General features: G+C 37.4%; 3 protein-coding genes across 11 annotated transcripts; 2 read left to right on the forward strand and 1 right to left on the reverse strand.

Annotated features, from left to right (window-relative positions):
- The first annotated feature begins 206 nt into the window (after positions 1–206).
- Positions 207–2368, forward strand: LOC137578292 (probable cytochrome P450 12b2, mitochondrial). The gene is made up of 6 exons (XM_068292004.1): positions 207–471; positions 596–719; positions 783–1029; positions 1081–1197; positions 1245–1671; positions 1729–2368. The coding sequence occupies exons 1-6, from the start codon at positions 355–357 to the stop codon at positions 2335–2337; spliced, it is 1641 nt and encodes a 546-aa protein (XP_068148105.1). The 5' UTR covers positions 207–354; the 3' UTR covers positions 2338–2368.
- Positions 2355–7086, reverse strand: Jabba (jabba). Of its 9 annotated transcripts, none has more exons than XM_068292006.1 (9): positions 6796–7086; positions 4706–4953; positions 4280–4635; positions 3977–4219; positions 3773–3899; positions 3274–3390; positions 2907–3149; positions 2765–2833; positions 2355–2704 (listed from the first exon to the last, which is right to left on the reverse strand). In XM_068292006.1, exons 2-9 carry the CDS (start codon positions 4932–4934, stop codon positions 2472–2474), a joined length of 1617 nt encoding a protein of 538 aa, XP_068148107.1. In that variant the 5' UTR covers positions 4935–4953; positions 6796–7086; the 3' UTR covers positions 2355–2471. The 9 variants fall into 9 exon arrangements, with proteins under 9 accessions (XP_068148107.1, XP_068148109.1, XP_068148108.1 ...); XM_068292008.1 differs by having other exon boundaries at positions 3274–3378; positions 4706–4956; positions 6796–7085; XM_068292007.1 differs by having other exon boundaries at positions 3274–3381; positions 4706–4956; positions 6796–7085.
- Positions 7087–8584: 1498 nt separating this feature from the next.
- Mctp (multiple C2 domain and transmembrane region protein) lies at positions 8585–27064 on the forward strand. The gene is made up of 13 exons (XM_068292003.1): positions 8585–9069; positions 20582–20666; positions 20942–21621; positions 21855–21963; positions 22085–22227; positions 22413–22616; positions 24665–24816; positions 24876–25391; positions 25455–25814; positions 25871–25990; positions 26050–26253; positions 26314–26521; positions 26600–27064. Exons 2-13 carry the CDS (start codon positions 20645–20647, stop codon positions 26678–26680), a joined length of 2799 nt encoding a protein of 932 aa, XP_068148104.1. The 5' UTR covers positions 8585–9069; positions 20582–20644; the 3' UTR covers positions 26681–27064.
- The last annotated feature ends 707 nt before the right edge of the window (positions 27065–27771 follow it).

Consider the following 27771-nt stretch of genomic DNA (forward strand, 5'->3'; position numbering starts at 1 on the left):
GTTGTACTCTTAATAAAATCTTGAATATGTACATTTTTTACTCATTTTTGAGGCACTGTGCATTCTTTTGATGGAGCTTTCTTCTAGCCTATTTACAAACCAATCTCTGGGAAAAGCTCATGAATTTGTTGCATTTCTTAGAACTATCTGTAACTAGACATTACATATGAATACTAGAATCAGTTGTATTTTGCAATTGCATCGGACCGGTTGTTCAAAGTTCTTGTAGTAATCTAAATAATTAGAATTATTAAGCTTTTAATTGTTGCTCACTAAAACAATAACAAGAAGACTCAGTCTAATATACACAAAATATTAAAACGAGTATAAAATACATCTAGATTATTTATAAAGATGTGGAAAAATGGCAAACAACTTTTTGCGTATAATAGACACGTTTATCAGCTGTTACAGGGTACTGGAACTGTAAAGGGGAGAAAGCTTTCATTAAATACGGTACTTGGTCAGCAGGTGAGTAAGCTTCTGATGAGAGCAACAAAATCATAAAGAGAGGAAGAAAGACTGAGTAACGAGAGCGAAAGTGAGGCAAATTTGTTTTGTTTACAAACAATCAAACCCTGTGAGAATTTTGCAGGACCATTTGGCTCTAATAGAAAAGACTCCTCCACGAAATGATGCAAAATGGCAGGAAGCGAAGCCATTTAATGAAATGCCTGGACCTAGCAATTGGCGTTTACTATCGTTCTTCTTGCCAGGCGGTGAGACATCACGAATCTATGTACATACTTCTCTATGCGGCTAAGTTTCTTTTTCTTGATCAGGTGAGCTGCATAATACTAATCTGATTCAAATGAATCGCCGTCTGCGGGAGTTGTATGGAGATATCTATCGCTTTCCTGGCATGATGGGCAAAGCGGACGTGGTTTTCACCTACAATCCGGAAGACTTTGAGGTGACTTATCGCAACGAAGGCATTTGGCCCATCCGCATTGGACTTGAGAGTTTTAGCTACTATCGCAAAGTGCAACGACCTGATATATTCAATGGCATAGGTGGACTGGTTTCAGAGTAAGAAAAATCTCTTGATTACTAGATGTTTGGATAAATGAATCTTTTCAGGCAGGGCAAGGCCTGGGCAGATATACGTAATAAAGTCAATCCGGTTCTCATGAAGATGCAAAATGTTAGACAAAATCTAGCTCAACTTGATCTAATTGCCAAGGAGTTTATAGACAAGTAAGTCAAGCTCTCAATTATCAATTACACTTATGTTTGATTTTTAGATTGGAAACACTGAGGGATCCTAAGACCCATACCCTCCAGGCTGAGTTCCATGATCAGTTGAAAATGTGGGCTTTTGAATCGATCAGTTTTGTGGCACTCAATACACGCATGGGTTTGCTAAGCGACCGGCCTGATCCGAATGCTGCCCGTTTGGCTAAGCATATGACGGAATTTTTCAATTATAGTTTCAAGTACGATGTCCAACCATCGATATGGCCGTATTACAAGACACCCGGGTTTAAGCGTTTTCTCAAGACCTATGACAACATTACAGAGATCACAACCAACTATATTGAGGCAGCCATTCAACGTTTCGAAGTCACTGGTAATGGCAAGAACAAGTGTGTCTTGGAGCAGCTATTGGGACTCAACAAACAGGTGGCTATGGTTATGGTCATGGATATGCTGATGGCAGGCTTAGATACGGTTGGTTGAAACCACTGAAAGATTAATAGCATTTATAATTAGAAGTAATATTCACAGACCTCATCGGCATTTATAACCATACTGTATCATTTGTCGCGTAATCCCTCCAAGCAAGAGCTTCTTCGGAGGGAGTTGCAGCGCATTCTGTCCGATCCTAATGATCCATTGACCGAGGACAACACCAAGAACATGCCTTATCTCAGGGCCTGCATCAAGGAGGGATTACGTATAACTTCAATAACACCTGGAAATTTTCGCATTACCACCAAGGATCTGATACTTTCTGGCTATCGTGTGCCTCGTGGCACGGGTGTACTTATGGGTGTGCTAGAGCTCTCCAACAGCGATGAGTATTTCGCCCATAGTACGGTATTTCTGCCCGAACGTTGGCTAAAGTCTGCCCCTCCCGATCAACCGGATGTTCAGGCCTGTCCAGAGGCTCGCTCACGTAATCCATTTATATATTTACCCTTTGGCTTTGGACCACGTACCTGTATTGGCAAGCGTATAGCCGAATTGGAAATAGAAACCTTGCTGATTCGCCTACTACGCTGCTATAAAGTCAGTTGGCTGGGTGAGGGACCACTACAATACGAGAGCACAATCATATTGGCCCCTTGTGGGGATATACGTTTTAAGTTTGAACCGATTGCAACAACTTTGTGATTATAAGAATCAAGATATTTATATATAGAAATGTGTTCAGAGTGTTTATTCGTACTATTAGAAATAGGCAAAGATATAGATGTAGATTTGGATATAGGTATTAAAGTAGAAGTAGGAAGAGGAGCAGATTAAGATTAGCGCCGATTGCGCCCACGGTAACGCTGATGAGGATGATTATGCTGGCGAGGATGCTGCTGCTGTTGTTGCTGCTGTATCTGTGGTTGTTTTTGTGGTTCCTTTATGCTCTGGGCATCTTGACGTTGCGATTCCATCTCATGGGCCTGAGAAATGTTGGCCAAGACTGCTGACTCCAACTCCGAGGTCTCGCAGTGATAGTCTTCCATATCTATAGTGGGTGTAGAATGAGCTAGGCATTGCACAGGTAAGTACTTAAAAATAAATACAAATTTGTTTTTCAATCACTCACCCAAGCCAAACTGAATAATGGCGGACTTAATTTGAGGGCCCAGAGTGGTATTAAAAGTAGTGGGCGATCCTAGAAACATTGAAAACCATAAATGAAATGAAATTAAAGTGCCAAACATTTCAGATTAGTGTTAGGGACAGACCAATGGGACTGTAAAAAATATCTTCAGAGGAGGTAGCTGGTGTAAGGGTATCGACAATGGGATGGTTTGGATTGGATGTCTGGGTTTTTAGCTCTTCAGTTTGGGTATCTTGCTGGTTATATTGGTTGACATTGGGAGCGCAACTGCTACTGCAGTTGACGGTGTCTTCAAATGGGGCTTGGGATTCGGTATCAGGATCGTTTGGGTTTTGGGTTTGGATATCGGGATCGGGATCAACGTTGGCTGTTGTGTTTGAACACATGCACGGAGTAACAGAAACAAAGACAAAATACTATCGTTAAAATGTTAATATCATTAAAGGAGATCAGGTCACCGATCAAGTATGATCCAGTAAACCAAGAGTTACCTGCAGCTGCCGTATTGTTGTACAGGCGAGTGGTTTTCAGGGCCTGATCCTTTAATTCCTTTTGGTTCTCCTTCTCCTCCATTGGGGCTGCCAAGGGTTTTAGGTCTTCTTGATGAACTTAAATATCAGGAGCACACACAGAGAGAGAGAGAGAGAGAGAGAGAAAGTGGGAGAAAGAGAAAGAGACTAGGTCAGGATGCTAAAAGGTATGTCATGGCCAAACTCACAAAAGGTAAATTTTTAAATCGATGGTTCGATGAATGGATATATGGGTGCATGGTAAGGATGTTCTCAGTCGATCAAATGTATGTATATAAAGCAATTCTTTTTGGATTTCTTTTATAGTTTGTTTTTGTATTGTATTTCATGACAAATGTTTCAAGTTCAGTTTTCTTTCATTCCATCTACGCTTAAATCGATATTCGATACTTGGTGTAAAATCTAGACTTAGGAGGCTACGAACAAGAGAGTCTAATAACAACAGTTCAATGTCCATTACCAACTTCCGTCGTCGTCTGCTGATGCTCCTTGTCGCCATTACTGGTGATAATTGTGGTCGTGGGTTTTGTTGCACTCGCTTGTTTCTCCTTATCGGCATGAACTCCATTCATTGCCACAGGCTTGGGCTAAACACATACACATACATCAAATAGGGATTAGTCTTTACTGAGCAGAGAGTAGATTTCATTATACCCAATGTTACCTTCATGTCATCAACCACATCGGTTTCCTCTTCGCTGCTGCTACTGCTGCTGCTCGGATTAGATTTGGAATTATCACTGCTTTCTTCACTGCTCTCATCACTACTTTCACCAGCTGCATTGGGCACAAAATCAGAATCATCTTCCGAATTGACATTGGCATATTTGGCCAACATTTCATCGATGGTCAAATTGTGATCGGCTTCAGTCTGTGACTCATCTTCCCGCGGACGTTTGCTAGCATTCTGTGGGTGATAAGTTTTATGTTTTTAGATGACTTAAGATGACCAAATAAAGGCACTAACCTGTTCCAGGTTATTGCTATTCACTGTAAAGAGACGTCCACTATTGGCTCTCTGTACACCAGGTCGACATATGGCTCGAGATAGCCATTGGCTGATCTTGTAGGTTAGTCCTTTACCAGCACCATATTGCAGCTCCTGTTCGCGTTGCCTCATCACCTTCAGGCCATGCAAGCGTATGGCCCTTAGTTTGCGACGACGTGTTTGAATAAAATAAATCATATCTGTGGGCGAAACAGGACCATTGCCAATCATCAAAGCACCCATCGATAGCCACATGCGTGTCAGACGTAGCAGAATAATCAGCATCAAGAATGCCATCCAGGGTAAAGGACGCTCCAAAGGAGGAGCATTTTTCTCTAACCAAAACAAGCAAAGGGAGAGTATTAGGTAACTGGGTTGTACGACTTTTCGATCAAGAATGCTCACCCTGAGGCAGACTCCACTTGGCAGTTATCTCGATCATCCTTAGAGCCCTATCACCACGTGCTATCACAAACTGACCTAGGCGTGTGCTGGCAAAACGTTCTGCCTGCTCTTGCACTTTGTCATAGAAGTTACGTGACTTGTGCAGGTCGCTGACTTCATCGTCCCCGATATTATGTTCGAATTGCTGCTGGTGATCTTTAGCTCCGACTGTTCCCGTTGCCTGTGCCATTGCCAAGATGATTCTGCTACTGCTGCGTGATTAATAGTCATAATTATAAATTTTTATATAAATTTTTTTCTTGGCTTATACAAGTTGAGAGTACAAAGAGATTATCTCTATTGGCGAGTGCCGCCGCTGACTCGTAAAGGTACAAATCGGCCTGTATGATCGGCTCGGCTCCGCGTGATTGCTGGCCTCCGGACAACTCAATTCATATACAATATACATACAAAAGTACTTATATATACTAATTTTAAAATAATAATAATAATACTGCCGACAATTTCTGACACTGTCTGCCCATTAGAACAGAAAGTAGATCGCTTATCAACTAATAATCGCCTCGGTTCTTTTACACTTTAAATTCGCATTCTTTTTTGCTCGTCGTCTAGCAAAACTTATACTACCTAAATGACTAACGACAGATGAAAAAATGATCTAAACAAATAATTGAAATCAAAACAAATTAAATAATATAAATTTAGCACAATTGAACTTTGTACATCATCTCCGCTTAGAATCAGCGGGAAACGCCATTGAGGAATAATAGTTTCTAGGTATGATTATGATTATGATTCTGATTATGTGTGTGTTATGTCTACCATATTTGCAAATTCCGTCCGGGATCTCTTCTAATCAGTAATGTTTGACAGTGTGGGAGGTTAGTCTAGTTCTGGCTTGTTGATAGTTTGCGAATGGAAATGTTTTCTATTAGATTCGAAAGCGCAATTTTGGTTTAACTTTTGGACAAGTGATGTAATTTTTAATATCGGTACTTAAGAACGAATCAATATGAAGAGTTACTTTCGATGAAAAGAATCCTATTAGAAATATATTATGTCGTTGTTTCTTTCATGGAATCAATAAGTTCATTTATCGAATTTTAAAAACTGTCTTCAAAAATTGTTTTATCCTTAATAAAAGACAAGACCCAGAGAATGGGAAATCTTGCGTTTATTTTTAATGATCTAAAGTGTCATGTGGACTAATTCTCTAAAATATATAAATATGACTAAAAAATTAATTCGTACTTCAAAAAATCGATTGAAGTGTACCGCAGATTCCGAATAAAATGAATAAAAATCTAGCGAAACCTGAACAAATACATATATTAACAATTAAAAGATCTGAAGAATCTTACAGCATATATAGATTATATCCAAATCTTGCCAAGACTAAACAACTTGATTTCGAATTGAAAGATCTTTCCACAGTGCGGAAATGTGGAAAAGAAGGGAGCATGTGTTTATTTTATTTATAAGATGAAATCGATAATCAACTTCTTTGTCTCTGAATGAGATTGTATACATATATTCCTATGGCTACATATTTTTTTTATGTATGTACATACAATTAATAAAAAAAAAAATTACACAAGCATTCATATTTATTTTATGTATATTTATAGCGCTTATTGCATCGCTCAGAAAATACGCGAAAAAAAATTTATTCAATTAAATAGCAAAAATAATAAAATTATCACAAAAATTTGTTGGACGGGATCAAAGTTTATCGAGCTGAATGCAAAATCGAAAGCTATACACGCACACACACACACACACACACACACACACATCTATACATACATAGTTCGATGTACAGTGTAATGAGAGAGCATAATGAGAAGTCGCATAGAAAATAATTGCAAGAAGGTCTCGTCGAGAAAGTTGCGAGAAGGGAAAGGAAAGGGGAGAGAAAGAATATGCGAATGCAAGGCGCAAAAGAACCTATGTATAAGTAGATCTAATAACTGTGTGACGTTGACCCCGCCTACACCGCACTGATAACGGTAGTTTCCATTCCAAATGGCGAAGCAACAGAGGAACACCGAACTAAAGCATGTCCATCTATATTATTCAGTTTTACTTACCGGTCTTTCGTTCTCTATCTCTGTCCGTTCTCTTTTCGGATTCTATTCTTTTTATTCTGCCAATTTCAATTCGATCACTTTCGAACCAGCCGCAAGAATCGTGCTTAGATACAAATCTCTTATCGTGTGTATATGTTGATTATTTTTATATGAATTTTTAAACAAAAAAACACTTTAAAATCTTAGTTCGAAAAACTTATTACATAGAATTTCTATTTTTCTGATGGGACAACGGGAAGAGCTCTAAGTGTGGTCGACGCGGCTGCACAACTATTGAGTGACTGAACCAAGTGACTCGAGATCTTTGCTGTAGAACCGATCCACGATGCGGCTAGGAATCACCAACGAACGCTCGGCAGTAGCTCATCGTGTGATTCGTTTGATTCGTGTTATCTCTTGAGAGACAACTGATCTCTCTCAATCCACTATCCCTCTTGTTAGCAGCGAAAGGTAAGAAAGAGAGACTTATTATCGATAATCTTCTTTAGTTTAGTAAGCCAAAGTTTTTATTTTCCTTAAAATAAAGTTATGGGGTACTTGAATTGAGAAATTTATAGCCAAGTACATATAGAGAAAAAGTCATTACTTATATATTTTAAACTCTAAAACAAAACAAACTTGCTATCAATCCATCGAATCGAATTTTGTTCTCTTCCAGTTTCGCAGTTTTAGCAAAATAATGGTTCCCTTAAAGTTTTTGAAGACTGCAGAGTATAAAGAGGTTTGAAATCAAATAAAGGATTTTTCTACAGTATATATACAGTAAAATCCGGGACCTTTCGTCGTTATATCCGGAAGACGTACTAACCGGAGGCACCCTTATATAAGTTTGTATTGGAACCAACCAATTACTCATCGAACTTTAGTAGCTATAACCGGTCTCTACTGTATAACATTTTAACTGTTTAGTCTAATTTTGTTTCCAAGGAGTCAGTACTCGTTAAAACTTAATTACTTTTACAGAGACTCAATTTCATATCGAGAAAGAATTAAATCTCTACTCTATTTAGTTTTTGAAATAAAGGAACCACATTAAACTTAATACAATTAAAATCGTTTACGACTAAAGTAAATATTATATTAATATTAACAATATTAGTTTTAAGAACATTTTCCAGACATGTAGTATCTGGATCAATTGGTTTAATAGAGTAACAAGTATTGAAAAAATACTATTTAATTTATCCACCCTCTTCCCGATTCAAAATTTGTTTATTTTATTCTCTTGAAAATAGTCATATCTTAATATTATAGAATAAAATGATTAATCGTTTTGAAAGTCATGAAAAAGTCTACCGATTTACAAAGTTTGCGTTTCTAATAACTTTAAAAACGATTCATAAATGAGAAGATGTCATATGAATGTATTTGATTAACTTATAACTTTTTGAATGATTGAATATTGAACTTAGTTTTTTTGTTGACTACATAAAATTTATGATGTGGATGGATGTTAAAGGAACTAAAGACTTAAATTTCCTAAGCACCTGATCTTATTAAAAGAGACAGAGAGAGAAAAGCACTCTTCACGATAAACAATTCTCTTGAATGCTTCAACAAGTCAATTTGTTGACTTTTACTTTTACCAATTGCAAGTCAATTATTGTTATTTCTTTCTTAACAAATGCTCCCGTTTATCCTCCTCTCATCCAGTCCGTTGATTCTCCTCTCAGCGTATTCCTGTGCCGCTCAATTTGATTGAGCACTCAACCGAAAGCTTTTCGTTTCGCTCACTAAACCGTGTGGCAAAAGCTTCCACTAGGCTTCAGTTGCGCAAAAACTCTCCACTGAAGCGGTTGGCATGCGGAAAACGTTTCTCACCGGAAAACCCCATTAGGAAAATATAAAAAACCAAAAAGCAAAGAAAAAGAATAAACCGAAAGCTATACGCAGAGTTTTGGCCAAATAGTGCTATTAAGTTGGCTTATCCATTCATCTCGTGTGTGAAAAAGAAAACACGACTCGGGGAGTAAAAATGCTGCACGTTTTAAAAATATTTGGTTGACTGCAAGTGGAAAAAATTTTTGAAAATAAAAGGAAAATACCTTCACTGTGGGTAAAGGGAAAACATAATCAGAGAACGCGCAACAAAAAGCCCGAAATGTGATGGAAATGTGAATGGAGCTGTAGCCAGCCGAGCGAACGAACCAACCAGAACCAGAACCTGACTCTGCCAGTGTCAAGGGAGGCGGAGGACACCGCTCGACGAGCGTTTGCCTATGCCACCAAAAAAATCGTGAATTCTGTGCCCTGGTGTTGGTGACCTCACAATGTGTAAGTGTTTAGCTTGGGCAGAGTGAAATAAAATGTTTTGGTTTTGGCGTTTGATGATAAGCCAACATTCTGGGTAAGGGGTGGGTGGATGGAAGCGCCACCTAAAAAAAGACTGACACGCTGCTGGGTGCAAAAATGATTTGCTGACTATATAGAGAACTTGATAGGGTTGGCACTGAAATTTTCTGTTTTTTTTTTTTTTTTTTTTTGGACTAAGGTTTAAAATTGGGGTTACACTCCTAGGTAAATGACACAGAAAGAGAGAGCGACAGCTGTTCCAGGCTTTATTTCTATATTTTTAAGCAGCTTAAAGTTAAAAAGCCTGCACGTAATCCGTTATGGCCCCACGGGTCTACGACACTATGCTCCTTCACTCCGCTTCATCTCATCAACTCAGCTGCTCCACTTGACTCGCTTTGAAGCTGCTAATCCACGTTCCGGGAATGCTGTTTCAGTTTTTTTCGCCCATTCTGGTGGGGCCAACATAATGCTTTTGTGCTATTTTTATGCGGGTTGACTACCCAGCCTTAGCGAAATTAGTTTGCGCATAAATTTACTGGCCAAGAAGAGGTGGGTTGGAAAAGTTTACTAACTAACTAAAAGTTGAAAAATGTTGATATTGAATTGAAATTGGGACTAAAGTTTCCTGTTGAAGTGTGGAAAACTAGAAACTAACTTATTTAGTGCTGACAGAGCATACATTAGTTCATGGGTCTAGTTTTAGGGTATGGGGCATGCGTCTAGTTCATTGCCCTAAACTTTTGTTTTGTCCTTGCTCTTTAAGCTTTCCATGGATGTTTTGAAAGATTCTGCCAGCTCTTTAAGTTTAAGTTTAAGTTTTTCATCTTTATTTAAGTAAAATTATTCAACTGAATTAGTTTTAAGGATTTTTTGTTAAATATTTGTTTATACATATAACAAATTATGTTATTTGGCTTAGCTTTCAGTTGAAAGGATATTGAAAAGTTAAAGTTTGTATCAAAGTCATTTCCTTTGTTTGAAACAGTTTATTAAGGCATGTTCTAGTTATAATAATGGAAATCATAATATGTAAAATAGATAATTACATATTATATATTCTAGTTAGCTCATAACTTACCATAGGCCAAAAATCGATCATTCGACTCAGAAAATCGTTGTTAGATATTGAAATTTGACCACTTTAATAGGTAACAGGCGGAAATTTGTGGCACCCCTCGCAGATTGTGGTTTTTGCTTTTATAGCTGAGTTTTTATTTTGGCGCCACGTAGGCAACGGGTTAGCCTGACTATTAAAAGTCCTGACCCCACGCACTACTGAACGATAGCCGTGGATGTTTTCCCATTGCTATATGGCCAGAAGATTGTGTTGCCGTTGCTCATAACGTTATGGCGTCTTTGCATGCCGCTGCGTTTCCGGTTCCGCACTCACACACACAGTCACTTACATATGTATACTCTCGATGCCACTTGGCATGGCTAATGAATATGGGCAACAAATTCTGGTGCTTCTGTTTTTGTTTCTGTTTCTATTCTGCTCTTCTGTCTAGATGTCGCGTGCTATTTTGGCTTGATGTATTTCTTTTAATTACCTCAGACCTCCCCGCCACAGTGCACTCCCTTTGGGTCTATCATTCGTATTTTGCCTATTTATGCGACCATTTGGCATGTCAGCATAGTGCTTAAGGCTGGGCGGGGGGTACGAGTGGGAGACGGGGTGGTGTGGAGCTGCTGCTGTTGGCTCCGAGGTGTCTTCGCCTCCCGCTGTGTCGCCGTCTTCTTACATGTTCATGTAATTGATTTGAAATTTGTTGAGACCATCTGCAAAATTGCTACAACATTTGGAACATATTTTTGTGTCCTCACTGAGGGCGACCTCATCGAATGGAATTGAAAATGGAATAGGAAATTTCATGGGGGTCCCAGGAAGCTGGTAAATTGAAGTCATCGGGCAAAAGTGTATTATACTTCGTCCTTGAAATGGCAGCTGTGTGAAGCAAAAAATTCTGTTTATCATTTTCACTTTACTCTCTCTCATTTGGGTTTTTGGTGAACTTTTTAATTACTTGCACAGACTTTCAACACGTCTACGAAAAAGAAAAAATGGGCCACAAAGGTAAGCCAGTTAATTAAAATGGAATGACTGGAGGCCATGTTTACCCAGACATGGGCACGCGGACCACGACCACGACAAAACAGACAACTGACATACTTACATACATACATCGTTGGAGTACGTTCTATATCAGACTTAATCCAAGCTCTTTAACAGTTGCTTATGAGGCATTAGCATAAAATCCTGCGCACTTTGATGTAATTAAGTTGGCTTTTGGGTTTGCGACGTAATAATGCGAGGACTTTTAAGGACTTTGATTTTAATGGTCAAGAAGTGGAACTGCAGCTGCATCATTTATGATGGGCCAGAGCCTCGGGTTTAATGGGCAACAAAAAAAATGTACTGTCAATCAGGCATTAGCCCTCTTTCACTGCAGTAAGCGAGGTTCGGTTAGAAAGTAACTAAAAATAACCTCTATATTTGTATTTATATTTGGCCTTTGACCCACTTGTTAATACTTCAAAGTATTCTGTCTATTTTTAGTCACATGTAAAACCAGCTTAAGAATTTCTTTGTTTTTATTTTCTCTTAAAGCACAAAGAGTCCTTGCTTTTAATTCCCTAGCCTCTCACCATGGCAATCGATATAGACTCTTGTGTGGAAAAGAATCCCGCAGCACTCAGAAATTTTCTTGGCTTCAGTTTACCGCAGTTTAGTCTCTTTTAGTTGCCAAGGATTACAACTCGACAGCGACATCTTTAAATTTTAGCTTAGCTGACTCTAACCATCAGCCTGCCCTCGTGCCATGCCTACATACATATATACTTTTGCCTTATTTACAGTGTCGGAATAAGGACAAAATACGCATAAATGATCATGCATAATTTAATTGAAAGACAAAACTGAATTGAGATGGTAAAAACAAGAATTTTTCATGAATTATTCATCAGCAACCTAAACATTACCGAGAAAAACGAAAAAACTCATTTACGCATCAAGGAAAAAGGAAAAAAAAGAAAGCAAAGAAAAAGTGAAGATTTTTTTTTTTTCAATGCTGTGAAATTTTCAAGTATGCCATAAAGAACGGAACAAAAACAAAAGAACCAAAAACCTGCCAATTTCTCAGCATTATAAATATGAATAACCTGCCAATTGCCTCCATATGGTATTTAAATTTAGACAGCTGTTTTAATTTCTATTGTTATTACGTTCTTTGTTTTTAAAAATAAATTTATATCTCACCTTTTGGGTCATGCCTGAATGGTTCCCTAACCAGTTCGAACGATTAAATTTTATGCCAAATAACATGAAAATTGAGAACTATTCTTCCAGCAAAAGTTTTTGATAAGGTTCGTTGCGTGTTTGTTTCACATGATAATCAAGTCCAGAATAACAAGCAACGTTGCCAGCAACAATCAACAAACCAGAAGCAACTACAACTAAACATTTGTTCACATCTTAAATTGTATACCCTTTCGAATGCTTTGAGCCTTGAAATTCTAATGCCTTGCCATAGCAGAACACATCAGAAGGGGGCAAATATATTTAGTTATGGAAATTTTATAACTTACTAAAGAGTAGCTAAAATTTGTCGGTTAAAAATTTAAATAAAAACCGAAACAAAACTTGATTTCAAACCGGAATAACTAGCTAACAAATTGCTTATATTTATTGTAGAACTCTTTACTCTTAACAATGATTTTAATACTGCAATTTATAATCATAAATAACCAATTGAAAAAAACTTTCCAGTGACGTGAGTGACTAAAAATTAACTAAATAAGTATATATTCTTAAAGTTAAATTAAATCTGAAAGTTAAAACTAATAACTTAAAAGTCAGTTTTTCTCAGAAACAATTGTCGTATGGTCTTAAAAATAAACAAGTTGATAAAGAACTTTTGGTGCCAAATATTCCATAAAAGTTATTGCACTATAAATATCTTTTAGTGAAGAAAATGAAATAAAGTGGCTTAAGATAAAAGCTAGAAAGGCAAAAAATTTAATACAAAGATTTATTAGAAGTAAATAAAAGGACTTTCCTTCTTATTGTGAGATTTTAATATATAGAAAGGGATATAAGGATTGTAAAGATAACAATTGGTTTTGGAATTATCCTTTCTTGAGTAGGAAAACTATAGATATACAATTAGTTAGAGTTGTTATAAGATAAATATAAATGATTATGTTACCTTTATTATAAAAAAGCCATCTAATTCCTGGAAACGTTTAAGGATGTTCGGCATTCCACATCGTAGGCGGATGTCTCTTTCTAAGAAATGACTTTACATATATTATTAATGTCTCCAGTGATACGGTCTATTACCAACTTTCCATGGTTGGAAGAAATCCTCATTCTGAATAAAGCTAGCCCCTGATAAAGTCAACAAAAAAAAAAAAGCCATTCCTATTCTTGGGAAGTTTCGTTTTGCTGGCCTAATGTATTAACCCTGACTCATTTGATTTATAAGATATTGATTTTGCATCAATAAAGTTTTAACAAATATTTAAAAAAAAAAAACTAAAAATAAAAGAGTTTTAGTTAAAATTTCAAATCAGAATAAAGAAATTTTACTATAGTCCTTCCTGCTTTTGCCTAAATTAAGTGTAACCTTCTGCAAGGGTATTCAAAACACTTAAACACAACAAAAAAGAGAAAAAAAGAAAATGTATAAAAGGAAAAACATGAAAACAAGCTGCGATTGCCTGCGGGTGAGCCAGACATTCAGCTGACTGGCAGTCAGCTCAGTCATTCATTTAGTCAGTTAGTCAGTCAATCATTCACCCGCATGACGCCAGTTTGACTTGCATATGAAAAGCAACAGCAATGACGTCATCGCTGACAAAGTGGCACTAGTGAAGCCAACAAGGTGAACGGAATGGGGCATGGTCTTACCCCAAGCACACTCTCTACCATTTTGTCATAGGCAAAAATTGAAAGAAATGAAATAAAAGAATATACAAACATTTTTGCCTCAACAGGTGAGCATATGACAAATAACAAGTGGGTGGGCGGGTTCTTGGGTGGTTGGCCGGTGGATGGCAGGTGTGGGCGATGGGTTGAATTTTAGTTTTGCCGACATGTGCAAAAGATATGACACTTGCTGACCCATGTCTAAATAATTGATTATTGACCTCGGTAGCCTGATATATTGACTAAAAGCAATACGCTAAAACCAAATATCGACACATTCATTATTGATATCCAATATGAAAGTCAAAGTCTAATAAATTGCTTGATTAGACTAAAACAATTTCCGATATGGATATGGAAATGTATACCTATCTAATGAATGGACTTACTCGATGTGTTTGTGTAATGCCATAATAATGACGTTTAATTTAATGGCCTCCCAGGCCCCAAAAACAAACACACACACACACACATACATGAACACACAAAATATTAACGACCCAGACCCCGCATTTTCATGGCTTTCATGTGTCGTAAAAAAAGAGAAAAAGAAAAATCAGAAAAATCCGATGAACGATTAACGTCTTGACCGAGTGTGTGCAGGGACAAGCAACATAAAATGCTTACGATAATCTCAAAGAACTTTTGCTCTTCATAAACGAAAAAAAAAATACGAAAACAAAATAAAATCCCAACGTAAAAGTTTATTTTTTGCCTATATACAAAGTTGGCTAATTGCATTCAACAGCGAAACAAAGGGCGAGAAAGAGCAAAAGTTTATTAGACCGAACAGTCGAGAGAAAAGTCCTGAAAAGTCATTCGAAACTGGCAAATTAGATCAGAGAATATATAATTACAAAAATTATCTACATACATATGTATAGATACATACATCTAAAGGGCCCAAAGAGGTCACCATCAGGTAAATGGTTTTTGGCCCAAAAAGTTGGTGCTGAATTTGATTCCAATTTCAATTTAATTGCCAAAATAAAAAGTTTGAAAATTGCGCAAAATGAAAGGATTCGGTTAACCTTTTGTTTTTATACCCTTGCAAAAAGGGTATATTAATTTTGGTCAGAAGTGTGCAACGCATAGAACGAAGCATCTCCGACCATACAAAGTATATACATATATTCTTGATCAGCACGACGAGACGAGTTCAACTAGCTATGTCCGTCCGTCCGTCCGTCCGTCCGTCCGTCCGTCCGTCCGTCCGTCCGTCCGTCCGTCCGTCCGTCCGTCCGTCTGGATCAACGCAAACTCCTCCTAGACCGTAAGAGCTACAGAGCTGAAATTTTGCACGTAGGCTTGTTTATACTGCAGGCGTTGTATATCTCGGATTCAGCCGGATCGGACCACTATATCATATAGCTCCCAAACAAACGGCCAAGTCACAAACAGTGACTTTCTCAATAACTTCGTTATTTTCTATGCTATTATCGTGAAACTTAATATTAGAGAGTTTACTACGCCAATAAGCGACTATGCCAAATTTGATCAAGATCGGGTGACTATATAATATAGCTCCCATACAAACGGCCAAGTCACGAACAGTGACTTTCTCAATACCTTCGTTATTTTCTGAGCTATTGTCGTGAAACTTAATATTAGAGAGTTTACTACGCCTATAAGCGACTATGCCAAATTTGATCAAGATCAGGTGACTATATCATATAGCTCCCATAGGAACGATTGGTCGAAAACAGTGACTTTTGTAAATAACTTCGTTACTTTTAACGCGATTGCTTTTAAATTAAACATTTCTTAATTTAATATATATGTTAATGACTGTGCCGAATTTGATAAAGATCGGGTAACTATATCATATAGCTCCCATAGGAACGATCGGTGGAAAACAGTGACTTTGATCAATATCTTCGTTATTTCCTATGATTGTAGGCCTTTCTTTCTCAAGCTTAAGCCTTTGTAGATAAAACGTTCTTCCACATTGATGGCTAATAGGTAAGGATAGAGTTACCAAAAAAGTTGCAAGGGTATACAAACTTTGACGCGGTCGAAGTTAGCCCCGGCCCTCTGGTTTTTTTGATAATTTGTTTTCAGTGTCCAATATTATTTGAAATGTACGCAAAGGTTGAACTGTGTGAGGCATTTAGATGATAAAGTCAGTTCATTTTCGACAAATTTGGCTTTTATAGGAAAGGTCAATAGAAGCCAACAAGGGTGGAGGGGGGAAAGCTTTCATTTATGCAACATTTTATGATACTATCTGCCCTTTCTACCCCGCCACGTCAATTTTATCCCAATGTATAGCTAATGAGTTTTGATAACAAAATATTTGTTGACATTTCACTTATAATCGATTATTTTTCGCTTTAAGTGGCGGGCAAAACAGTATAATATCTCGAATATTATATGGAAGAGTGTAGACAAGTCGAAAGGACTTTGCAGTGGCCCGACTTTCAATAAGTTTCCTTCTCTTCATGTATTTTTTCATTTACATAATATTTAACACATGTCAAATGTATATTTTGGCTTGCCCTTGTCACTTTATCATAATAATTGTCTAAATCAAGTGTGAAATGCTTAAATCACGTTTTTCTTGTCTTTCTTTTTTCTCTTCTATTAACGTCACTGTACGGATTTAATGTTTTATATCATCATCATCATAAAAATCAAAACATTTACATATGACAAAGTTTTTAATTAAACGTTTAAATTGAAACTTAAACTCTTTTATAAACTATGAAGATTTTGATACAAAACGTATTAACATATTTTAATATAGATAGTAATCTAATAAGTTTTCTCATGCTGATTTGAAATATATATTCTAACGAAGCAGCTTCAGATGGAAAGCTATAAGGTGACAGGATTTATGAAAATGGTTTTAGATGCTTGTTAAAGTTATTGTCTAATTACATCCAAGTTACTAATTAGAAACAGCTAAACTTAATAAACATAAAGCCTTTTTCATATATCCTTCAAAAGTCTAGACTCTTTATTGTTTATTATACTGTGACTCTTCGTCGGCTTCAAAGATTAAAAATCAGCCTACCCAAGTGGGAAGTCATCCTTCGAATGATTTCAATTGGTTTTTCTTCTGTTGTAGTTGTTATTTATTGACCTTGAATATGAACAAAAAAAACCAAAACTAACACAAAGTTTTATTCACAAAATATTGACCTAGTTCTGGCTGATACTGTCTGTGAGTTTTCATTCCCTTCTACATAACAAAAAGGAAAGCATTTCATATATATATAAAATGCCAAAGCAAAAGCCAACCTACAAGCCAAGTATTTTTAATTTAAACTTAATACATATACCAAAGTAAAATCATGTAAATTTTATACATGATGTCTTTTAATCGATTTGCTTTTAGCCAACTTTTGAAGCATTGTTAAAGACTAAGCTAAGTTTTAGTTGTTGAAAAAGACAATTAGGTCATGAGCAGCCAAATAGATTTAATAGTAGATTCTCTCTTCTTCTGTTTGCTTTGCAGTTTTCTCTGGATAGTTCACCCAAAAGTGGTCTAAGAGATTCGTCTTGGTGTTTAACAAACTGATAGTAAGGCGAGGGACAGAGTATTTCTTTATGGTTTAAGAATAGTTAGGATGAGTTCTTAATACTTAAAAAGTATCCTCAGATATACATTCTATCAATTCACAGACAACTTCTTGGGACATAAACTATTTATCACAGTGAAAATTGTATTAATCAAATTTTGAATAGAGATATGCTTATCCCATATGCAAATTAACAAAATGCAGCACATTTAGCATATGGCTTAGAGTAAGTCCCTTGTTTCATTAGAACCAAACACGCACACTTACGCACACGCAGTTGGACAGCTGTTAAAGCAAATGTGCGGCATATTTATGGGGAAAGCCAAAGTGCTCCCTTAGGCCATGGAGGCGACTCCTATGGGTCTCCTAAAGCTATCAACGCCAAAGCGCTTGTCATGCAAACTAAAAATACTGTAGTAATAATTATTAAAGTGACAAGATTGTGGGATGAGAGCAAGCACACGCCCACTTAGATGGCCTAAGGAAATCTGTAATTTCCGGCCGCAGGCGAAAGGCAACAAATTTAATTAATTAAAAATGTAATTTCGGTTTTGTTGCTGTTGGCAGAACTTAAATGTTATTACAACTAACTTGATGGTTGCTTGCTTACTTGCCTGGTTGGTTGGTTGGTTAGTTGGAGGATTATGCAAAAACTTTGTTTCATTCATGATAACTGTAAAGAGTACACGAATATATACATACATACAGGAGTATATATAGAAAAGTGTTGCAAAGCTTTTCCTTTAAGGCAATGCGTAAAGCTTTGGGAAGGATGTATGGATGGACACACATACTCACTCAAGAGTTGGGGGCCAAAATGGTGGGCACGCCTCCCTTTATGCATTTTATGACGCCACCGTTGGGCGCTTTTCCAATTTGTGTAAAAAATTCAAGTTGCAGCATCGCAACATAAGACATTAATAATGCAAAAGCCGCCGCAACCACCGACATCACTCCATTCGCCACCAGACAACCAAGCCTCCCAAACCACCCACAAGTAATTCAATGCCAAACACACATAACACAGACAGGCAGAGAAACATAGAGAGAGAGAGAGAGAGAGAGAGAGAGACCGAAGCTTGTCTCTCTCTTTCGTTAGGGGGCATCGTTAACAATAACAAATGCCAAAGCGCCAAGTTTCAGTTACATTTGCTCAGCCGTTCACAATTTTTTTTCGCCAAATATCATAACAGTCCTGCGGAAGTCCTGCTGCCGTGCAGTTCGTTGTGCCGCGGAAGGATAACACAAACTAAAAGGATACACCATATAACATATGTATCTGTATATGTTGTGTGAGTGTGTGTGTTTTGCCAACTCTATCTTTTATTCCGATTGTGATTATCCATTCATTTCAATTGCCTTAATGATGCAATTGCTTTAGACCCCAAAAGGCCATGCCATGCCCAAGTTTGGCAGGACATCCAAATCGGTAATAAAGAGGCAAACGAACGCTCTTTGCCTACAAATAAATCGCATTTTTCCGGCTACAGGTAAAAAAAGTGTTTTATCTTTGATTAATTTATAAAGATGCATTTCTTCGGTACTTAAATGGACTTGAATGTAGAAAAGTATTCTTAAAGGATTAAATAGAGAGAGAGATTTCTTTTAAGGGACATTGAACTTTTAGAATGTGATTGATTAAAGTTAAAGGCTCGTATACCTAAAGTAAGTAAAAGCGGCTAAAAATTACTCTACGCTTGAGTTGAAAAAAGACTGACGAACAATTGAGATTTATGTCCCTTTTTTTTGGAAGTGCTCGCCGAGTTTTTGTGTTAACTTTCTGATAATATTTCACTTTTTAATGAAAATATTACTTGGAAGATTTCTAGTTAGTCTATTTTGAAAGTGTGAATATCTAGCTTTCACATTTCTCTATGTGTATCCATCAACCACACAAAAAGCAGCGATTATTTTGGAATAAAATTTAACTAAATTGTTGTGGTGCATTTGTGAATTAAAGGCGTCCATGTGGCTAGACTTGGCATAGCCTATTACCTCACTCGTCTAAGTGTTTGGAGGAGTAAAAGTTTTTGGCACACCCTGGTCTCAAGGACAGGACAATTTAACAAAGTTTGGCAAAAGATTACTCCTATGAGTTACAAATACCACAGATTATGGTTCAAGACGTAAACAAACATGCAACTAAGCCAAGATTATTCATCTTTGGGCAGACAGTCAAAACATTCCCCTCGTTTTTATGCTCTGAAAATATACAATTCAGAGTCTGTAAGTTATATCAAATGAGAGAATAACATATATTTAACATTTATAAGATAAAGCATTCGATTCGTATCGATTTGATTAGTTTCTCTGAAAAAACTTTAATATTTAGGAGGTATTTAATCCATCTCGTTTGGTTTTTGAGAGAAAGGCAATTCAATTCCATAAAACTGTCAAAACAATAGAAAGATATTTGCCAAAATTCGTTCTTCTTTTAAAAACTTGTATCCATTTATTCACAACTCACAACAATTTTGTTGAGCGATCACGTATACGCCATGTTGCCGCATTTTTGCAGTCAGGGAAGGCATGATTGAATTAAAATATAAATTTGTTCAAATATTTGGCATATTTTATGCCCCTATTTATTAAATATTTCAATTTTTCCAACTTTGCTGTTCTCCTCAGTGGTTTTTGCTCCCTAACAAAAGGCAACTCGCTAAATAGATGAAGGAGAAAGCAAAGGCTAACTTGTTTTCAATTTCGAACCCAAATTTATATCCTCAATAATATGTCCCGACCATGTCTTAAATCAGTTTATCCTGCCGAATGCTTTGGAAACAATAGGAGGGAAAACAAATGTCTGTGTGGTTTGTCGTTTTTGCAGTCGAATTTGCTAAATGTGCTTAACATAAATCAAAGTTTCATTGAACCGAATATTCCTGATTAAGACGTTTGCCTTGACCACGAAACTATATTATCTAGAGCTGTTTGTTTGCTAGTTTCTTTTGTTTTGATTATCTTTCGCTAACTTATTTATTTTTGTATATTTTTTTCTCTTCTTTTTTTTCCGGTATGTTTTCTTTTCATTTTATTTCAGTCAACATTTCTATCTCATTTTTAATTGAAGGCACTTGACGGGCAGGCACAACACAGAACACAAATGAGAATAATCAGCTGGCTAAGTAATTATAGGGGTCAACCGTGGCAATGGCAACCGAAATGATGTCATATGTGTAAAATTATGGAGGGGAAATAATGAAAATTGCAAAAACATGTTGTCCGCGTGTGTGTGTGTGTTCCATTTGATTGAATTTGTTGTTAAATCGATTGCCAAATTGAATTTATAGTAGCATGTAGTTGCCACGCAAGTTGCGTGCCTGATGAAATAACACTAAACGTTCTCTTCCTTTCTTCCTGGCTCTCTTCATTTTGGGGCATCCTTTTTTCTTGATTCTAGCTGCACGCATTCACTACGTGGACCGCGAGGAGCAGCAACCTTCCAGCAGCAACAGTCGCCTAATAGCCGCCAGCAGTGTCGATGGCACTTCATCGCCACCAGCCACACGGCGCATCTCGCCACACGGATCCCCCCAATTGCAGCATCAACAACGTCTGGGCAAGCACCTCAGTAAATCTGCCTCGGAATTGAATGGCCACGATTTACACAACAACGAATCGCCGCAGATTTCACCAAAGCGTACCAAAAGCTCAGCATCCCAGCATCTGGGAGCAGCTTCCTCCTCCTCGACGTCGGGCGTCGGTGTGGCCAGTGGTGTTGGTGTGCTCCAGAAGACGCACGGCTTCTTCAATAATCTCAAACATCGCTGGAGTCGTGCCAAGAGTAAAGATCGTCTCGGTCGCAAGTCTCCCAGTGACTTTCTCGAAGAGAGCACCGACTATGCCGCCGACTACAGCTCCGAGAGCAGTTCCGTGACCCAGAGTCCGCGTCATAGATCCACCACAATTGGTGGCTCCCCACTGGCCCGTGAGTTTCGAGCCACTGCAAAAATGGCTCAGGTGATACAACGTTTCGGTGGCTCCATGGAGGGACGCATCGACGAGCAGCCCGAGAATGGGAATGGAACTATGCCATCTGCTGCGATTCAGACGAGTGACTATCAACTGGAAGCTCTGCAGGTGAGTAAGAAGCAATCAGTTGATTGAATTTCGCTTGGCTTTGCTTGCTTTCTTTTCCGAGTCCAGAATAAATATATTTATTGGTTTTTTCATTTGCACTAACAAAATTCTTTTTGAACATGAATTGTCTGATTTTTTGTTTTTGCTCTGCTCTCTGCTCTGCTCTGCACCAACAACTGTAATCGACTGCAACGATATCGATTGCTACAACCCACTAAATCCTGTCATGGCAGGCCGACCAACTGCGTCGCAAGCGAGAGGCTCAATTACGTCAATTCGTCTTCTTTCAGCTGCGTGTGCATCTCAAATCTGGCAGCGACCTGGTGGCCATGGATAAGAATGGTAAGTCATCCCCATTTTTCTCCTCCTTTATGTTTAATGTAGCAGCCACTTGACACAATGCACAATGCTTAAAGAAAATAAAAAAAAAACTATGTCTTTTGTTTCTCCACCACTGCGGCAGGACTAAGTGATCCTTATGTTAAGTTCAAGGTTGGCGGACGTTTACTACACAAGTCGCGAACCATACACCGTGACCTGAATCCAGTGTGGGACGAAGTGTTCATTGTGCCCGTGGAGGACCCCTTTCAGCCAATCATTGTGAAGGTAAAACCAAAGAGAGAGAGAGAGAGACACACACCCAACCATCATAAATGATAACAGGCAATTCATACATATCCCAATTACGGAAAACCAATTTCCCAACGACAATTGAACTCGACTGTGGACTGTCTGTGACTGTGACATCTCGAAACCGAAATCAATTTCCGTTTTTAATTTTCATGATACAGGTTTTCGACTACGACTGGGGATTGCAGGACGATTTCATGGGCTCGGCCAAGTTAGATCTAACCCAATTGGAATTGGGCAAAGCGGAAGATATCCATCTGCAGCTATGCGATACGAATCATGGTGATGGCGGCGGACGTGGCAGCATGGGTGAGATACTCATCAATTTAACACTTTGGCCACGCAGTCAAGAGGATAAGGAAATGGTAAGAGTAAGATGAAATATCAATAAATCCATCAGTCTAATGTCAAATTGGCAACAACAATTTATGGGCTATTTATCAGCAAACATCAGATACGAGATAGATATGTATGGGTCTTTCTCTCCCTACTAGAAGGGGGCAATTCAAGCAGCTTTAGTTGACTTTAGAAGGGCAGATGTAGTAAGGGGTAGGTAGTTTATGGCAATCGATTTCAATGTGCCTAACAAAGGCAATCACCATGTAGAGTCTATTTAATATTATTCAGCATCAATGACATTGGTTTAATATAGAAATAATATACTATTTTTAATATGCAAATTTCACTTCATTTAAACCAAAAACTAAAAGCAAATAAGCCCTAAAGGCATATCTCATTAGTGTTTTTTTGTGCTCCTAATTAAAAACTAATACAAAGGGAATAAAAGGTTGGTGAGAGAAAAGTACAGAACGGGTAACCAAGCTAAATTTTGACTTACCGAAGTTTTAATACCCTTGTAAATTTGCATAATCACCCATTAAAACACGATTTTCAATTATTTAACTATAAGCCAAAGTATTAGAGATATTTTTCCTAAAGCCACTAAAATATTATATTTGAAGAAGCAAAAATTATCTTTAATATAATATTATCTGTTTTTAAACATTCTAATTTAAAGAAAGTAATATTAAAGAAAGGAATAATTATAAAATAAACATTACTTTGGTTGTAGTTTTTATTGAAACCGATAACAGTTTTGCTGTATTGATGGTCTTCTCTATTTATGGTCCAGTCCCAAATATCGCCACTAAAATTCGGCATAACTCCAAGCGTATCCCATTAAAGACTCAATCAGGGTACAAGTTCAAACCAGCTTCTCGATATGAACTTCCTGTATACTTCTGATTTTTTAGGCTTTCAAGTAGTTCAATCTGACCTAAAGTCCGAAAAATGATAACGTCATAGTTTCGTGACCAGCACTGTAAAAGGTAGACATAAATATAAAGGAAGTTGTCTGTGTTTTAAAAGCATTAATAACACTTTATACTTTTTTTAATAGAACCTATTATAATTATGAAACAAATTATCAGCAAAAATTTGCTACATTTCTGAAAACAAAATTTGCGTTCACACTTGAATGCATTTAATTGAAATTAATTAATTATATTAAAATAATTTATAATTATAATTACCAGCAATAACAATTTCAATGGAAATCTTAGCTCTAGACAGAATTGGTTGAGGCGATTAGTAATATGGTTGGTCGTCGGAGCAATGGAAAAGGCTAATTGAATGCAATTTACATTACGTATTCCATTGATATCAATATGTAATGACATATGCAATGAGATATGCATTACACAAATTAACTGAGAATGGCTTTGACAACAAATGGTAGCGCAGACATGACAAAGAGTATTCAGAAGTCGTTGCCTTGTATTGAATTACTTTCATTATTAAATGAGCAAAGTTTTAATGATGAAGTGCCACTGATAATGACAGTTGTGCCTTTTCTCTCTTTCTCTCTCTCTGTCTCTGTCTCTTACCACAAACAAACATGACCTACGCTGAGTTATGAATGAGCGTTATTTAGTTTCGGAAAGCTGTCTGAGTTGACTTTTGAATGCTTGTTGAGTGCCCATGACTAAATGTATGGCATGTTGAGAGTGTATTAAAATTAAACGTCAAAGTAAACACATAATCAACTGGGAAAATTGAAGTTAAGCCAGTTGTACTCACTCAATATCACCCTTGCTCCATGAGTTTTTGATAGAGTTACTTCAGGGCCAAGCCCTCGCACCTTGTGCGATTGCCAGTGCCGGGTTTAGTCATTGTTTGAACGTTGTGGGGCAAGTTAAGCTTGTCGATCATGTTGGGCTCCAATTGGTCTGGAGGGTATTCACACATGTTGATTAAACATCTGCGCCAGCAACATGGCGATCTGCGAGATCAACTGGAGCAGGCTAGCGAGGAATTTAAAGAGGTCAACTAACATACATATGTACATACATATCTTGTCTATATGAAGTGACACAATTGTCAATTGTTTTGTTTCTTTTTATTATTATTTCAGCATTTTCAACGCAACTCCAAATTGGCCGAGTCATCGAAGCGTTTGAAATCTCAAATCTGGAGCTCTGTGGTTACAATATTACTGGTGAAGGCCAAAGATTTGCCACTGGCCGAAGATGGCAGTAAGCTGATTGACACACACTTTAAATTTAGGTGAGTCTCTGGAATGAGATACTTTACACTGACGTGAACTGACCACGTTTCATTTGCAGATTGGGCAATGAGAAATACAAGAGCAAGTCTTCCTGGACAGAGCGTTGGCTGGAGCAATTCGATTTGCATTTGTTCGATGAGGATCAGAATCTCGAGCTGGCTCTATGGAATCGCAATACTCTGTATGGCAAGGCCATTATCGATTTGAGTGTATTCCAGCGAGAGACAACTCATGGCATATGGCGGCAATTGGAGGATTGCTCTGGAGAAGTCTTCCTAATGCTTACCATAAGCGGTACAACAGCTCTGGAGACCATCAGTGATCTGAAGGCCTTTAAAGAGGATCCCCGAGAAGCTCAACTATTACGCGATCGTTATCGTTTCCTGCGCTGCCTGCAAAATCTACGGGATGTGGGCCACTTGACAGTCAAGGTGTTTGGAGCCACAGGTTTGGCTGCTGCGGATATTGGTGGTAAATCGGATCCATTTTGTGTTCTTGAACTGGGCAATGCTCGTCTGCAGACACAAACGGAATATAAAACATTGACGCCCAATTGGAATAAGATCTTTACCTTGTAAGAGTTGGCTAATTATTTTTAAATGGAAAAAGTTCATATTCGTTTGCGTTACTTCTATAGCAACATCAAGGACATTACACAAGTTCTGGAGATCACCGTCTTTGACGAGGATCGTGATCATCGTGTGGAGTTCTTGGGCAAATTGGTTATTCCTCTGTTGCGCATTAAAAGTGGCGTCAAGCGTTGGTATACCCTAAAGGATAAGAATCTCTGTGTACGGGCCAAAGGCAATTCTCCGCAAATTCAACTCGAATTGACCGTAGTTTGGAATGAGATCCGTGCTGTGTGTCGTGCTCTGCAGCCCAAGGAGGAAAAACTTATACAACAGGAAGCGAAATTCAAAAGGCAATTGTTTCTACGGAATGTTAATCGCCTCAAGGAGATTATCATGGATATATTAGATGCTGCCCGATATGTTCAGTAAGTTCAGTTATTTGATCTAATACTGACTTTTAAATGGAATTTTCCATTTTCAGGAGTTGCTTTGAATGGGAATCACCTATAAGATCCAGCATAGCTTTTGTTCTATGGATAGTGGCCTGTGTCTATGGCGATTTAGAGACAGTTCCTTTGATTCTACTGCTAATTATACTAAAGTAAGCCATTAAATATGTTCTTGTGTGTAAATCTTAAGTAATCTTACTCTTTGTTATAGAAAATGGCTGATACGTCTAATTACGGGCACCACAGATGCCAGTGCTGGCCACTATGATTATGAGTACGACGAGGATGATGATGATGATAAGGAGAAAGAGGAAAAGAAGTCAATTAAAGAACGTCTGCAGGCCATTCAAGAGGTCTCACAGACTGTACAAAATACAATTGGCTATCTGGCCTCCTTAGGCGAGAGCACCATTAAGTGAGTAGATGAAGAGATATCCAAAAAGAATTGAAATTTAAGTTTTGTCCTTTCTTCTAGCACATTCAACTTTTCCGTCCCCGAGTTAACCTGGTTGGCTGTTGTGTTGCTATTGGGAGCCATTTTGGTTCTGCATTTTGTGCCGTTGCGTTGGCTCCTGCTCTTTTGGGGCTTTATGAAATTTTCTCGAAGAATATTGCGACCAAATACGATACCAAACAACGAGCTGCTAGACTTCCTGTCACGAGTGCCCGACAACGAGGAGATTGTAAGTCTTGAAAGCGATTTAATATCCGTTTTAAATCTTGTAAAACTCATAACTAATTCCCGTTTTTTATATTCACAGAATCAGTATCGTGAATTACCTCCAACGGCCCCCACCGATCAGGCACGGAATAATCCTAAAAAGAAACTGAAAGGATCATAGTCTATAACAAGCGCTGATGCGGCATTGGAGCCGCTAATGACCAGCGCTAGTGGAAGTGGTGGGAGTGGCTCACATTATCAGTTTATGCAGCGCTTCCGGGCCAACACCAATCAACTGAAGCACAAATTTGGCCAGGCCAAAAGCTTGAGTCTGAGCCATAGCGAATTCAATTAGGACACCAAGACAAAAAGTAAAAACCAAAAAAGTAAATGTTCCATTCACTCACTTAAAACTGCACCAAACAAAAGATAAACAAGTTAGTTTGCTTAAAAGAAAAAAAAAAAAACTATTTACACACTCAATTATTATTGTAAATACACCGAAAACCAAAAAAAAAAGTTAGGCAACAAAAAAATTGATAAAAATTGTACTTTATTGAAAGCATTGCATGGTACCTAAAGGTTTATCTCTACTCTAAAACTTTACTCAATTACAGACATCTAAATAGATATATATATATATATATATTTAACAAGAAGATTACATCAATTTATGGCTACAACAACCAAGCAATTCCTTTTTGCCATTAAATTATTTATATTATGTATATTTCAATTTGTGATATTTTTCGAAAGAATTTGCTACTTAGGCATACTAATTATATGTGACTTAATCCAAATATACATTTGACCTTTTGAAGCTCCACCCCAAACACAAACACTCACCTCACACACACACACACACACACACTCAATTATTCCCATAATCGAATATATATTTATATATTTACCTCTTAATTATAAATCAATTGCACAATGAATGATTTAAGGATGCTTTTTATTTACACCATTTATATTTATATATAATATACTGATATAAATAATTTCATCCAACAATTGTTCAAAACATTTTCTTACCTATTTACATATATACATATAGAGTATAGTATATAATACCTAACTACCTAATATATACCTTTAAAAGTGTCTAAGATAATCATGATCAAAAGCAAACCTAAACCAAATGCCATAAATTGTACTTAATTGCAAAAATTTGATGTATGTAATCCACTCCGAATTCTGATCTGATCAATTTTAGATAGTCAAACTATTTTGTAATCCACAAAGAGAAACAATAGATAATTGACAGGA

The sequence above is a fragment of the Drosophila tropicalis genome, unplaced genomic scaffold (genome assembly GCF_018151085.1).
Source record: "Drosophila tropicalis isolate 14030-0801.00 unplaced genomic scaffold, ASM1815108v1 contig_593, whole genome shotgun sequence".
NCBI lineage: Eukaryota > Metazoa > Arthropoda > Insecta > Diptera > Drosophilidae > Drosophila > Drosophila tropicalis.

Coding starts and splice junctions, on each gene's coding strand:
- Jabba (XM_068292006.1), bottom strand. CDS start 4,934: ATGGCACAGGCAACGGGAACAGTCGGAGCTAAAGATCACCAGCAGCAA. Junction 4,636..4,705: donor CAAGTGGAGTCTGCCTCAGG/GTGAGCATTCTT, acceptor TGTTTTGGTTAG/AGAAAAATGCTCCTCCTTTG. Junction 3,150..3,273: donor CAACAATACGGCAGCTGCAG/GTAACTCTTGGT, acceptor CAAACACAACAG/CCAACGTTGATCCCGATCCC.
- Mctp (XM_068292003.1), top strand. CDS start 20,645: ATGAGAATAATCAGCTGGCTAA. Junction 21,622..21,854: donor ATCAACTGGAAGCTCTGCAG/GTGAGTAAGAAG, acceptor CTGTCATGGCAG/GCCGACCAACTGCGTCGCAA. Junction 25,392..25,454: donor TGGAATAAGATCTTTACCTT/GTAAGAGTTGGC, acceptor TTACTTCTATAG/CAACATCAAGGACATTACAC.
- LOC137578292 (XM_068292004.1), top strand. CDS start 355: ATGTGGAAAAATGGCAAACAACTTTTTGCGTATAATAGACACGTTTAT. Junction 472..595: donor ATACGGTACTTGGTCAGCAG/GTGAGTAAGCTT, acceptor AGAATTTTGCAG/GACCATTTGGCTCTAATAGA. Junction 1,198..1,244: donor GCCAAGGAGTTTATAGACAA/GTAAGTCAAGCT, acceptor TTTGATTTTTAG/ATTGGAAACACTGAGGGATC.